This window comes from Zonotrichia leucophrys, chromosome 24 (assembly GCF_028769735.1).
Source record: "Zonotrichia leucophrys gambelii isolate GWCS_2022_RI chromosome 24, RI_Zleu_2.0, whole genome shotgun sequence".
Taxonomy (NCBI): Eukaryota; Metazoa; Chordata; class Aves; order Passeriformes; family Passerellidae; genus Zonotrichia; species Zonotrichia leucophrys.
The window spans coordinates 865,209-878,577 of record NC_088193.1 but is presented as its reverse complement, the minus strand read 5'-3'; the positions used below and the strand labels follow the sequence as shown (position 1 = coordinate 878,577).

At 57.1% G+C, this 13,369-nt stretch overlaps 2 protein-coding genes across 6 annotated transcripts in view; one reads left to right on the top strand and one right to left on the bottom strand.

The window, feature by feature from the left end:
- Positions 1-554: 554 nt before the first annotated feature.
- On the bottom strand, positions 555-9,071 carry PAFAH1B2 (platelet activating factor acetylhydrolase 1b catalytic subunit 2). Of its 2 annotated transcripts, none has more exons than XM_064731935.1 (6): positions 8,983-9,071; positions 6,474-6,561; positions 5,918-6,007; positions 5,052-5,168; positions 4,707-4,829; positions 555-4,150 (listed from the first exon to the last, which is right to left on the bottom strand). In XM_064731935.1, the coding sequence occupies exons 2-6, from the start codon at positions 6,552-6,554 to the stop codon at positions 3,872-3,874; spliced, it is 690 nt and encodes a 229-aa protein (XP_064588005.1). In that variant the 5' UTR covers positions 6,555-6,561; positions 8,983-9,071; the 3' UTR covers positions 555-3,871. The 2 variants fall into 2 exon arrangements, with proteins under 2 accessions (XP_064588005.1, XP_064588004.1); XM_064731934.1 differs by lacking the exon at positions 8,983-9,071 and adding an exon at positions 7,616-7,720.
- SIK3 (SIK family kinase 3) overlaps positions 8,569-13,369 on the top strand; it is a 69,215-nt gene continuing 64,414 nt past the window's right edge. For 3 of the 4 annotated variants that reach the window (XM_064731930.1, XM_064731928.1, XM_064731929.1), the window contains exon 1: positions 8,569-8,725. The gene's annotated coding sequence lies outside the window, so the exon portion shown is untranslated. The remainder of the gene's footprint in view (positions 8,726-13,369) is intronic. The other variant, XM_064731931.1, reaches the window with a different exon arrangement.

The window sequence follows — 13,369 nt, the reverse complement described above, 5'->3', positions numbered from 1 at the left end:
TATGGAGCCCCTGCCCCAACAGGGAAGCCCAGCTGCCATGCAGCACCCCAAACACCCACCCAAACCCCTTACCCGGCCTCCCTGCCCCTAAAGTCCATGAGGACATGGAAGAATCCTGTCAGAGAAGGGCTGGGTCTGCCCCATCCCTTTCTCCTGCTGCTCTCTGGATTCCTACCAGGGTTCCTGCAGCCTCTCCCGTTTGTTGCACCCTTCACCACCAGAGATGGAATAATTCAAAGTAACTTGGGAGTTTTCCCATGCTTGGGGGAAGCAGGAGTGATGCCACACTGCATTTTTGGTGAGTCTCCCAAAACACCCCCCAGTTCCAGCTGTTGCTGAGCCTCCTGCTTCCAGGCCTCTCTCCAACAGCTCTGTGACCTTTCTATCCCATTTTATTTGCCTGCAGCTGGGGGTTTTGATTTAAAATCCCCCTCAGAAGGGGCTCAGCCCTGTGTCACCTCACTCAGAGCCACTTCCTGGGCTGGCTCTGACATCCAGGACCGCTGCCAGCTTCCTGCTCTGCTCCAGGGGACAAACGCCACGAGACAAGGCTCTGCTGCTATTGTGCACTTTATTTCTCCGGGCCCTCCTGTCCCTGAGGATCCCACAGCTCGGCCAGTCTGCCCATGGTCTCCAGGTGCAGGTGGTGGCGCTGGCGGCAGATGGGACAACCTCAGGGACAGACATGCGGGAAGAGAAGCAGAATTCCAGCCGACTCCTCGGCCCTGGTGGAACTCGAGTCGCCTCTTGCAGGATGGCTGTGAGCAGGATTGTGTGGGGATGTGCATTCCCTGTTTGTTCCAGGGCCGTTTGAGATCAATCTCTCAGGAATCCAACACAGGCCGATGTCCTGTCGAGGGCCAAAATAAACCAGTCCCCTTCACCTGCAGCACCGTGCTCGCAGGTGTGGGTGCAGCACCCAGATCTGCACGGGGAAAGGAGGAAAAACAGACAAAACCAGCCCCAAAAACAGCAGGAATTAAACGAGGAGCAAGGATCTGGCTGAGCACAACTCCCAGAGGGAGCTTTGGCAGCGCCTGCCCGGCCCCGTGGAGAGCTCCAGGAGTGACCAGGACAGGGCAGGAGACGGCTGGGCACACACACACACACACACAGGCTGCGACACGGTGGGTGAAACATTGACATTTATATTGAAATATGCACTAACAGTGACTTCTACCAGCCGATGCATTTTTGCCAAAGCAGAATCACAAAGGTTGTGTCCCGGGGAAGGCTGGGGGCAGCGGGTGGGCAGCGAGGGGAGGTATGGGGGCCTCCCTGCTCCTGCCTCACCCTCCCCCAGCACCTCACAGACTCTGTCATTTCACATCTTTTGTTTGTTTTCCTCTCTGCTGCATAAACACAAAACTGGACACGCTCACTCAGAGGAGGCCACAACTCCAGCCCAGCCCCGTCCCGAGGGACATCCAGAGCTGGAGCTGAATTTTTCTCACAGGAGGCACTCGGATTTCAGCACGGGGTGAGCAGAGGCAGAGCCCCTCTTGCCCACCACACCTCTCAGGTGAGCAGGGCAGTTTCCTGCCAGGCAGCAACAAGCAGAGCCGAGAGCACTGAACCAGCACAGAGCACGGCACCTCAGCAAGCCAAGCCTAAGCAGAGCCAGCAGAGCCTCCCTGGTGAGGCCAGAGCCTGCCAAATTGCCCGGGCCACTCGGCACCCTGCCCACGGGGCTGGCTCACAGCGAGCACAGGGTGCTGAGCAGGCAGAGCTTTACTGCAGAGTACATTCCTGGTTAGCATCTCTTCAGCCAAACGCAGCAGCAGCAGCAGGGAGGGAAGGGAGCAGGGATGCAGAGATTAAACTATAGTGCACACGGCCTTGTCTCACAAGCCTGGAGATGGAAAACTCTCAGGGAGCAAGAATGGGTTTTATCCCAGCTCCCTGAGGGGGCTGGGGATGGGATAAACCCTTCCCCAGAACTCTCCACTGCACTGTACTTTGAACCTTTGATTTTCCACTTGCCCTCCCCAATATTTCCAACCAAAGCTTATGGGAAGCACGAGCAGTGCTCTCTCAAAGCCTGCCCTGCAAGGCTGTGGGGCTCCAGGGAGCAGCACCCTGGTCTGGATCACGGGGGTAGGATGTGATCCCTCCTCTCCCATGGCACTCTGCAGCTCCCTGTGTCTGATCCTGGCCAGGGGAATGCTTCACCTTTCCTTCATCTGTGTGTAGATCACATATACTGGAAACAAAACACACACTATGCATGCAATCCAGGCAGGAATCCTGCTATGATCAAACCTACAGGAGGAGGGGGATGAGGTGGGACGTTAGGGGATTCCTCAACGCTAGGTCAGAGTTACACACCAGCCCTTGGCCACAGCAAAGGGCAGACAGACTATGTACAGTACCTGTGGGCTTCAGCAAAGCCACCTGACACCTGAACCCTCCCTTGGAGCACGGAGTGAAGCTCTCTGTTCCTCCCAGGATTACCTGCCTGGCATCCCACGGGAAGCACAAACCCAGCGTGGCACCACTGAGCTCCAGCTCCAGCAGGTAAGGCAGGGAGGAACAGATTTGGTTTAAAATAGGTTATTTGCAAGTTATCAATTCATCTAGGGCTCTGCCTCTCAGCTCCAATCCACTTCTTTCTGGAAGAGAAGCTCTGAGTTTGAAATGAAAAGTTCTTTTGCTACAACCAGCCCTCTGAACTACAAACCAAACCAAAACCCCACTGAGCCACAGCCCTTTAGGAGGGCACCTGCCCCTCTGGCTCCCTTGCTCGAGGTGAGGAGCAGTGTCTGGAGCAGGAGAAGCTACACCTTAACTCCACTTTTACTCTAAGAGGCCATAGTTGCTCAAATAAAATCTTTATACAAGTAAACCAGTAGTGATAAGGAAATATACACCTTGGGATCTGTAAAGCTTCAGAGTGATTTAGGCCTTGCAGCCAGGGGCTCTTCACGTGGGTTTGCTTTAGAAAAAAAAAGGATGTAACAGTCATACTTAATAAAAAAATAGAAAAAACCTGCAAAGAGCCTGGGCATCTCAGAGGGATGTCTGTCAGTTCCAGAGGAGTGAGGAAGTGACTGCCAATTACTGGATCATTAAAATCCTACACTGAGCAACTGCTAAAAGCCAGCAACATCACGGGCAGCAGGAGCAGGGGCCAGCAGCAGCACCCACGTGGGAGCATTCCCAGCAGGGCTGCGTGGGAGGAAGGGAAGGTGCCCCCGCTAGCAGGACTGGGGAAACGAGCACAAGACAAGCACTGGGGAGTGTTACACGAGTTCAGGTAACTGTTTGCTTCTTTGAATTTCTGAATTCCAGTTTCAAGCTGCTTCAGAAAGGAGTGAGAAAGCAACACGTGTGATTTAACCCCCCTCAGTAAAACAAACAAACAACAAACAAACAAACAAAAAAAAACCCCAAACAAAAAAACCCCAAACCGCCTAAAAGGTGGAACCGAGTTTGGAAAAATGCATCTGTTCTGGCTTTTGCAAGTGGAATGTGATTCTTGTTCCCAGGCAAATACACAGAGCACAGAGCTGCAGCCAGGAACGGTGAGCCAGGAGCGGGCTGTCGGACAGGCTACAGGGGGTCTAGGACAACCACGGGGCAACAAGACATGAGAGGGGCACAGAGTGACAGTCCTGTTCTCGTTTCAAATGAGGAATGGTTTAAAAGTAAAACTCTTCTTCAGCTAATTTCCTCCTGCAATAAAACCAACCCAGCCGGCCCTCGTATGTACAAGACCAGTTAAACATAGCCTTCCCCCTCAAAACACTAGGTACGGACATCCGGTAACATTCTACAATGGAAAGTGCTTTAAGAAAGAAGGATTCTGTAGTGCCAGTGACAGAACTGATCTGATGGGCTGGATGATGCTCTCCACGCTGACAGCAGCGCCTCAGGCCAGGGCAGCTCGTTTCTCCTCGGGGGTCTCCTCCAGCAGCTGCATGATCAGTTCGTGGAGGGGCTTGCAGACCTTGGCGTAGCCCCCGCCCGTCAGGTGCAGGAAGTCGAACATGTCGTGGTAGGAGATGGTGCCATCCGAGTGCACGAAGCCCACGTCCACGTCCAGCAGCTGCACGTTGGGCAGTTTGGGCAGAGAGGCTTTCAGCAGATGGTTCACCTTGGCGTTCTTCTGCCGCAGCGGGTTTGGCTTCTCTCCACGAGGTAGCAGGCCCTGGCACGAGAGGAGGCAGAAAAGAGCTTTGATGCTCTGATGGCACCAGGAGCCCTGCTTGCCCTTCCAATTCGGGCTGCCTGTCAAGGTTTAGGATGTCTGTGACAAGAGGAAATCATCCCTTCAATTGGAATTTGTTCATTCAGGCCTAATGTGAAATGCAAGTGAAGGAGCCAGATGAGCTCTAAGCACTGACTGGCAGGGAAACTGCTTTCTTTTATTTTTTAAATGTACCAGCTTGTGCTCTTTCCATACACTTTCAGCTCCTCAGCAAGACGGGCAGCAGCTTCCTTAGGACAAGGAAGCCAGCTAGGATTCCCAATGCCAGCTGGGACTTGGGCACCTATTTTCCCCTCACAGGGGAAACATTAACATTAATAAATGGGATAGTTACTGGGAATGAGTCCACCCAGCTCTGGAAGGGCCAAAGGAGGGCTCCTGCAATGCCAAGCAGTGAGGGGAGGCACACAGCAGAGGGCAGATCAGGGGACTGCCCTCCCAGCACCACCAGTGACTCCCAGTAAGGCAGAGCACAGCCCAGGGAGCAGGGACGTACCAGCACAATCACTTTGGCCTGTGGCTGCTGGGTGTTTATCAGGCGCACGATGGCCTCGATTCCCCCTGCCACTTCTTCTGCTGTGTTTTCGTGGTTATTTGTTCCAACCCAAACAACAATGACCTGCAAGGAGAGAAAGATGTTTGCAGCTTTTCCAGAGCCAAGTGGTAACAGGGGTGATGACCCTGAAATCCCTGCATGAACACCATGTGTGGCCAGAGGGCTGCAGGGACAGTCAGGCTCAAGAGTTCAGCCCTGGGGCTGGCACTGCCCACTGCCCTCAGGGAAGGCACAGGTGACCTTCACTGCACACCTGGATACCCTCACTAGCTCTGCAGCTCGTACCTTGGGTTTAATGTTCTCCAGTTCACCGTTCTTCAGTCTCCATAGAACATGGCCTGTGGTGTCTCCTCCAATCCCGAAGTTCAGTGCATGGAGCGGTGAGAAGAGCTCTCGCCAGATCTGCAAGCAGAAACCAACGTGCTGCTTCAGAGCAGCATCCTGCCTGTGAGGCAGAGACACCACACGGGGTCCTCAGGGTCACTGAGGGCAGCCACGAGCCCTGCTCTGAAAACTCTCTCCACAAAGGGCACCTGGACAAGAACCGGGTTTTATGTGGAGTCAGGAGAGATGGAGCTGCTGAGGTTCAAGCTCTCAGACCTGGCACAAAGGAAGGAAAGATCTCTGGAGCAGTGATTTGCTGCACTCATCAGAGCCCCAGAGCACTGATCTATTGCAGATCACGGTGTCCCTGAGCACAGGGCCTTTGAAGAAGGAGTCTATGACCTGATTAAATCCTTCTCATCCCCAGGTAACAAAACTAGAACAAAGGGAAGCAGCTCTTGCAGAACAAAGCTGCTCAGCTGCCACCACGGCAGAAAAGAACTCTTCTTCCCCTCAGTAATTTTAGGGAGGAACCAGTGGAACAATGCCCCTGGCACCCTGAATTCTACAGGCTAAGTGTGTGCTGGCCATGCCAGGTACAGCAACAGGGAACTCCATGGCCCTCAGGAGGCCGGGAGGCAAAAGCAGCCAGGTAAAGCAGTGTCCAGGCCCTGGGGAGTTCAGGAAGCAGGGCAGGAGGGCCTCAGGAGACAGCAGTGAAAATGGGAACAGTGGAAGTCATCAGTGTTACACATGATCAGCCACTGGGTTAGAGAGGGATGCTCCAATGGCTCCAACCCTCCCTTTGTCCCTCCCTCCATCCCTACCTCGTACTGCTGTAGCAACTGCACCATGGAGTCCCCCACGAAGAGCACGTCGGGCTCCTTGTCCTTGCAGTCCAGGACAAACCGATTGTGCTGCCAAAGAGAGCGACAAGGTGAGCTCCAGGTGACGCTGCCCCAGGGCATCCACCCCTACTGCAGCACAGGGACAGCTGCCCTGCCAGCTCCCCCTGCCATGGCCTCCAGCAGCCCTGCTGGCATTAACCCCTGAGCTGCTGGACACTGCTCCCAGCTCCACAACCCCTTGAGGATAGAACTTGGCGTGGTTTAGTTCATGGCGATTGCTCCTTGTCCTGTCACCGAGCATCACTGAGCTGAGTCAGGCCCCATCTTCTGGAGATTTTGTGTGGATTGATGGGATCCCCTGTCAGTCTTCTCAGGAGTAACCCAGCTCAGCTCCTGCAGTCACTCCTCATCAGAAAGATGCTCCAAGGACACACAGGTGTGACAGCTGCCAGCTCCAGGCTGTTGTGATCTCGGGGTCCCAAGTGTGGCCTGGCCCAACACCCCTCAGAAAGGAGGATCCCCCTGCCAGCCTTACCTGTGACATCCACCTGTCATCTCCCTGAATGTCCTCGGCGGCGTGTGGGACTGCTGCCGGGTTGGAGTCCCCCATGCCCATCCTGTTCCTGTGGGAAGAACAGCTCACAGCCACTGCTCCAGCAGCTCCCACAGCAGCAGGGCTGCCAAAGGGCTGCAGGAATCCACTGCACACAACTCCTGCCTGCTCCTGCTGCTGTGCCTGCTGGCAGCTGGCTGGGAACAGCAGCACGGATGTTGCTCCATGCCAGAGTGACTCTGCAGCACACATTCCCCTGGAGCCAGGCCCCGATGGATGCCCCAGCACAGAGAACAAAGCTCCGCTCAAGGATGCTCTGCAGCCCCACACCTGAGCCACGAGGCTTTAACAGCTCAGCAACCACGGCTGACTCCCAGGATAAGTCCCTATTAGCGCCCAGGGATCCAGCTTACAGCTGCTGAGCTGCACAGTCCAGGTGGATAATCTGGCTCTGGGAGCAGAGCAGCGTGGTGGATTGATCCCATTGATCCCAGAATCCCAAACCATTACAGATCGGGAGGGGTCTCTGGAGATCATCCAGTCCAACTCCCCTGCCAAGGTAGGGCCACCTGGAGCAGGTGACACAGGAATGCATCCAGGTGGGTTGGAATGTCCAGAGAGGGAGATCCCCATCTCCTGGGCAGCTGTTCCAGTGCTCTGCCGCCCCCCCAGGGAAAGAATTTCCTCCCCACGTTGAGTAGAAATTTGTATTTTACTTTATGGCCCCTGCTCCTTGTCCTGCTGCTGGGCATCACTAATGAGAGCCTGGAGCCATCCTGTGGCGCTCCCTGGGGAAATCTGTGCGGATCGATGGGATTCCTTTCTCCAGGCTGACCAGGCCCAGCTCCCCATCATCTCCCTATCACAGAGATGCTCCAGCCCTTCATCATCCTCGCACATGCCGGAGGATGTACAGCGGGAAGAGCAGCGGGGCGATGCTTCCCGCGGCCGCCGCTCGCAGCCCCCCGCGCTGGGCTGGGCCGGGCCGGGCCGGGCTGGGCTGGGCCGGGCTGAGCAGGGCGGGTTCCCCCCGCAGCCCCCTCCCCTTCCTCCTCCCGCTGTCCCGCTCCCCGGCGGTGCTGGCGGACCGGCGCCGCCCCGCCCCGCGGTGCCCCCGCACTCACGGCGGCTGCGGCTCCTTCCCCCGCGACTCCATGGCGGGCGCGTCCCCTCCGCTCGGCCCCGCGCCTGCGCCGCTTCCGCTTCCGCTTCCCCGCGCGCGCCCCGGCCGCCGCTTCCGCCCCGCGCCCGCGGAACTCCCGCCCTCCCCGCCGTGACGTCACTGCGGCGCTCCCGTGACGTCACGCTGCGCCGAGGCGAAGCGCCAGCCTGGGCGGGGTGATGGAGTCGCTCCCTGATGGAGTGATGGCACGAGGAAACATTTTCCTGTTTATCGTGGGTTTCACCCTAAAACCACGGCACCTCCCGCCCCTCGCCGTGATGTCATTCTAACGCACCCTAACGTCATTCTGCCCTGCATGTGCGGGGTCCCTGATGTCCCTTTAAGGAGTGATGTCGCAAGAACAAGTTTCCGATTACAGTGGGTTCTGCCCCAAAACAGAAGCAGCTCCCTGGCCCCGGGGGTGCACCAGATGGGGCGGTCTCACCTTGACATCATTCAGCTATCCCCACTGGAGAGTGACGTCAGACTCATCTCCCATATCTCACTGGTTTCTCCCCAAAACCGCAGCACACACCGCCCGCCGCAGCCCCTCTCCGTGACGTCATTCTCCTCCCGAGATGACGCGTGTCCAGGTGTATGTGACCGGGGGGGTGTGGCCGTCCCTGATGGCGTGACGTCACGCACGGCAAGTTTCCCATTTCCCGCGGCTTTCTCCCCAAACCCGCAGCGCTCTCCTTGCTCTCCCCCTTCTCCGCCGCGCGGGGGCGCCCTCCGCGGGCCGCGCGCCCGTGACGCGAGCGGTGACGTCAGAGCGCCGCCCCCGTCGCCATGGCAGCCGCCCGCCCCCCGGCGCCCCCCCGCGGATGAGCTCACGCGGTGCCGCAGCCCCGCGGGGGGGTTCGCTCCGCGCGACAAGATGGCGGCGGCGGCTGCGGCGGGAGGAGGCGGCGGAGCGGGGGCTCCCCCCGCGGCCCCCCGGCTCTCCCCGGCCCCGCCGCCCCCGCGGCCCCCCGGGCCCGCCCGCATCGGCTACTACGAGATCGAGCGCACCATCGGCAAGGGCAACTTCGCCGTGGTGAAGCTCGCCACGCACCTGGTGACCCGCGCCAAGGTGAGTCCCCCGCGGGGGTCGCGGCGCCGGCCCGGTGAGCGGCGAGCGAGCGGGGAGCGGCCCCGAGCCCCCCCTGCCCCGGGCGGGCGCTGCCGGGGCGCGGGGCCGCTGTCACGGGTGACACGGGTGTCCCCGCGGGTCCCGTGGCTCCGGGATAACGTGGAGGTGGAGCGGGGGGATGCTCCCGCGGTACCCGGGGATGCTCCCGGCCAGCCGGGGGGACGCGGGGGCCAGGTGGGGGACAGGTCGTTCCTTACCGGGACGGTGGGAATCGATCGTGGCCGAGCCTTCAGGGCCGTGGGAAAGCGCAGGGAGCAGCGCGAGGAAGGAAGGGCCTCCCGAGGGAGCGGTGGATGCAGGTACGGCCGCGCTGCCAGGTGAGCCCCGGAACACGGCGGCAGATCCGGGTGGATCCCGGCACGGGCGAGCCCCGGAGCGCGGCAGGAGATCCGTGAGGAACCGCGCTGTGCTCCCGGTGGTGCCGGTGACACCGGGCTCCCGGGCACGGCTCGCGGTGCTGCATGCAGCAGTGCCAGCCCGGGATGGCCCCGGAGCTGCGGCAGGAGCGGGGCTGGCACGGGCAGGCAGCAGGCAGGCCCGAACCATAGCCCTGCGCCTGCCCTGCTGCTCTTGGCTCCGCGCTGGCTCCTGCAAGCGCTGCAGAGAGGATGGTGCTGGCTGGCCTTGTCCCTCTGTCAGTTCCTTGGGGTGTCCCTCTGTCAATTCCTGGGGTTGTCCCTCTGTCAGTTCCTGGCGTTGTTCCTCAGTCAGGTCCTGGGGTTATCCCTCTGTCAATTCCCAGGGTTGTCCCTCTGTCAGTTCCTGGGGTTATCCCTCTGTCACTTTCTGGGGTTGCCCCCCTGTCACAATTTCAGACATTGCCCCTCTGTCAATTCCTGGGGTTGTCCCCCTGTCAATTCCCAGGGTTGTCCCTCTGTCACTTGCACGAATTACGCCTTTGTCAATTTCTGGGGTTGCCCCTCTCTCAGTTCCAGGAGCAGCATTGTTTTGAAACAGGAGGAGAAATCCGCCATCGCCTTGGTTTGTTGGAGCTCTGGCTCCTTGCCCGGATAATAAAGTGAAATTAATTTCAGGGGCTATTTAAACATCGGTTATAACACCTCCTGGACAGTTCTTTTCAGAGCTGGGCTGTATTTGCCTGCCCTGACGGCTGTTTTGTGCCTGCAAGTGCTCGGTGCCACAATTGAACCTGCACTTGAGGTGTTCTCCCCATGATGAATGCGAACCTTGCTGAGAGAAACGGGGTGATGGGTTCAGGTGCCCCAAGTGCAGGGCACTGACCCCTCTGCGTGGAGATCACTCCTGGAAAAGGAGGGATGTAGCTCCAAGCTGCTTTCCTCTTCCTGTTTCCAGACTCATCCTTGGGTCAAGGTTTCTTCTCAGTGGTGCTGACTCTGAAGTTTGCAAAACTCCAAATCAGAGACCATTTTTGTGCAGGAATAGTTGATTTTGTCTGAAGAACGGCAGAGTACACACACAGATTTTGTCTGGAAATTGTGTTCCGAGTTTACAGGTCCAAGGGTTTTGCACGTTGGCTTTGGGTGATGGAAGGGGACACTGAGCTTGGAAAGCTTTGCTTTACAGCAGTGTACACTCATTCCCAGTGCCCTGGAGTGACTGAGGGTGGGCTGTGGAGTTCAGGAAGCAGCTTTCTGGTGGGATGGTGAGGTGCTGGGGGCTCTGGAGCAGCGGGTTTGACCTGCAGCACGTTCCCTGCATGCAGGAGATCCAGTCCCTGTCCCTCTGAACTCCGGGGGCTCCCCGAGCCCGGGGAAATACCTGTGCTGGAACAACTGCCATCTGTTCAGCTGAGCTGGGATAGCTTGGAGCTGAAACTTGACCTGGAAGCTTTCTTAAGTCCGAGGTCAGGTTTCCTTTCAAATCCCAGCCTCTGGAGAGGAGTGCGAGTGAATGGATTGGATTCTGCTTGCAGACCCTGAGCACTTGGGTTCAGTACTTTTCCTTCTCTGACAGAGCTGTTGCTGTTGGCTCTGGGAGAGGAGTGGGGAAGGAGAAAGGAGCTGCCTGGTTCAGGCTCTGGGACTCATGAGATTAGAGGGGAGGTGTTGATGTAAATGCATTGGAAAAGCCAAATCCTTATGGGGAAGCGTTTTTGACTGGCAGCAGAAATACAAAATAATGCTACTGCGAGCTTGTCTTCATCACAGTTACACTTTTAACGCTTTGACTTAATGGAAACAACTTGGAAGTGAGCGAAACCTTGGCAAAATGGTCCCATTTAGGCATCTGAAAGAATTCTTTGATCACGCAACGCAGGCGCAGCCCGGTTGCTGCCTGAGCTGGCAGCCCCTGCCCGAGGTGCTCCTGCTCTCCCAGTAGTAGCTGCGTAAGAGAACCGGGCAGCTCAAATATAGCCACCAAATCCCTGCACAAACTTGACCCCGTGTCACATTCTCTTAGAGAAAAGCGGGTTTGCTCGGCACGGCCCCTCCTTGGGAAGGACTCCTGCACCGTCTCAGACGGAATTCTGCTCTGAGTGTCTGTGTGAGCTTGGAAATGGTGTACCCGTGATCTGGGGCCTTTTCCAGAAGGTGGAATTAGTGACGGTGTGGGCTGGTGCCCACTGCTGAGCCCGGGGTTAGAGGTGGTCTGGGATGGGTGTTGGATCCTGTTTTCCTTTCTGACGGACATTTACCAGGTCAAGTGGACTTTGACATGACAGCTCGAGATAACAGCCAGAGCATTCCTGGCTTGTGTCCCCTTTTCCCTGAAAAGGGAAGCAGAGGGTAGTTGGGTCCTGATCTTAATGGGCTGAGATTTTCCTGGCCCTTGGGAAGTTGAGCACTGCATTTGTTTAGAGAGAGGAGCAGAGTGCCCGGCCCAGCTGGGCTGGCACGTTCTGCTGACACCCAACGTTGCAGTTTACATAGAACTGCATTTCAGGAGCTGAATGTGGGTCAGCAGTGCTGGGGACACTGAGGAAGGGGAATGTTAATCATCCCAAAGGGCAGGAGGCCTGTATTCATAATTGTCTCCGCTGGAGCTGATGGAATAGGAGGGAACAGTCTGCAATTTACGTATTAACCAAGGCAGCAATTTACATTCAGTCCCTGCCCATGCAAAGTTGGACTCTTGTGCTCTGTCAGAGCTGCTCTGATGGCTGGGCAGGAGCTGGAGCCACTGCTCTGACCTGGATGAATTGGGCACCTGTGGGATACCGTGCTGCATCCCTCCTTCTGTCCACTTTCCTTTTGTCTCTTCTCATCTTCTACAAGAAACCCTTGTTTCTGCGCTAAAAATCTTCAGACTGACCTGCTGAATGAATTGTTTTCCACAGAATTTCCATTTATAAATCATCCCAGTGACTTCATTAGAATTCCAGCTCTGTTCAGGCGGTGGGGTTGTTTTTAATGCCACATTTTTTCAGGAGGGCTGGTCAGGGAATGTTGGTGAGTGTGCCAAGCAGCACATACCTTATGTTCCCATGCCCTTTGGGTGCTGTGTTTGAGCCTTCAGGAGCTGTTGGGGCTGAGGAGGACAGAGAGGGACGCTGTGGTCGCTGGGCACTGCTGAGAGCTCTCTGCTGTCCTGGTTCCATCCCTTCCATCACTCCGTGTGGCTGGAGTTGCAGCTGGGGCACGGAGCAGTGTGTACCTGCTGTCATGGAGTGTTTCACTGGGAGACAGGAGTCACTTTCTTGTCCATCTTCCTCTTGAGATGGGATTGACAGTCCTGGGAGAACACGGCTCCTGCCCAAGTGCAGTGATCTTCCTGCTGTGCTGCCTTCGCTTCTTGAGAGCTCAGGCTTGGTTTGGCACACTGGGAGTGCTTTGGTTTGGTTTGGTTTGGTTTGGTTTGGTTTGGCACACTGGGAGTGCTCATACTTGGTTTGGTTTGTTACACTGGGAGCACTCAGGCTTGGCTTGGTTTGGCACACCAGGAGTCTCAGGTTTGGTTTGGTTTAGTTTGGTTTGGTTTGGCACACTGGGAGTCTCAGGCTTGGTTTGGCACACTGGGAGTGCTCAGGTTTGGTTTGGCACACTGGGAGTGCTCAGTTTGGTTTGGCACACTGAGAGTGCTCAGGTTTGGTTTGGTTTGGCACACTGGGAGTGCTCAGGCTTGGTTTGGCACACTGGGAGTGCTCAGGTTTGGTTTGGCACACTGGGAGTGCTCAGGTTTGGTTTGGCACACTGGGAGCACTCAGGCTTGGTTTGGCACACTGGGAGTGCTCAGGTTTGGTTTGGTTTGGCACACTGGGAGTCTCAGGCTTGGTTTGGCACACTGGGAGTGCTCAGGTTTGGTTTGGCACACTGGGAGTGCTCAGTTTGGTTTGGCACACTGGGAGTGCTCAGGCTTGGTTTGGTTTGGCACACTGGGAGTCTCAGGCTTGGTTTGGCACACTGGGAGTGCTCAGGTTTGGTTTGGTTTGGCACACTGGGAGTCTCAGGCTTGGTTTGGCACACTGAGAGTGCTCAGGTTTGGTTTGGTTTGGCACACTGGGGGTCTCAGGCTTGGCTTGGCACACTCTGGTCTCTGAGCACGGGGGCTCCAGGGCTTGCCTGGATTTCCCTGCTCCGATGCAGAGCGCTCTCAGCGCAGAGGGTGGGAGAGCCTTGGTGGCTCTGTGTCCTGCCCTGGCCGTGCTCGGCGAGGCACGTGGCT

Excerpts from the sequence above, each read along its gene's own strand:
- PAFAH1B2 (XM_064731934.1), bottom strand. The coding sequence starts at position 7,647 with ATGGAGTCGCGGGGGAAGGAGCCGCAGCCGCC. Across the intron at positions 6,008-6,473 it reads ATGACAGGTGGATGTCACAG|CACAATCGGTTTGTCCTGGA; the intron begins GTAAGGCTGGCA and ends TCTCTTTGGCAG. Across the intron at positions 4,151-4,706 it reads AGGCCAAAGTGATTGTGCTG|GGCCTGCTACCTCGTGGAGA; the intron begins GTACGTCCCTGC and ends CTCTCGTGCCAG.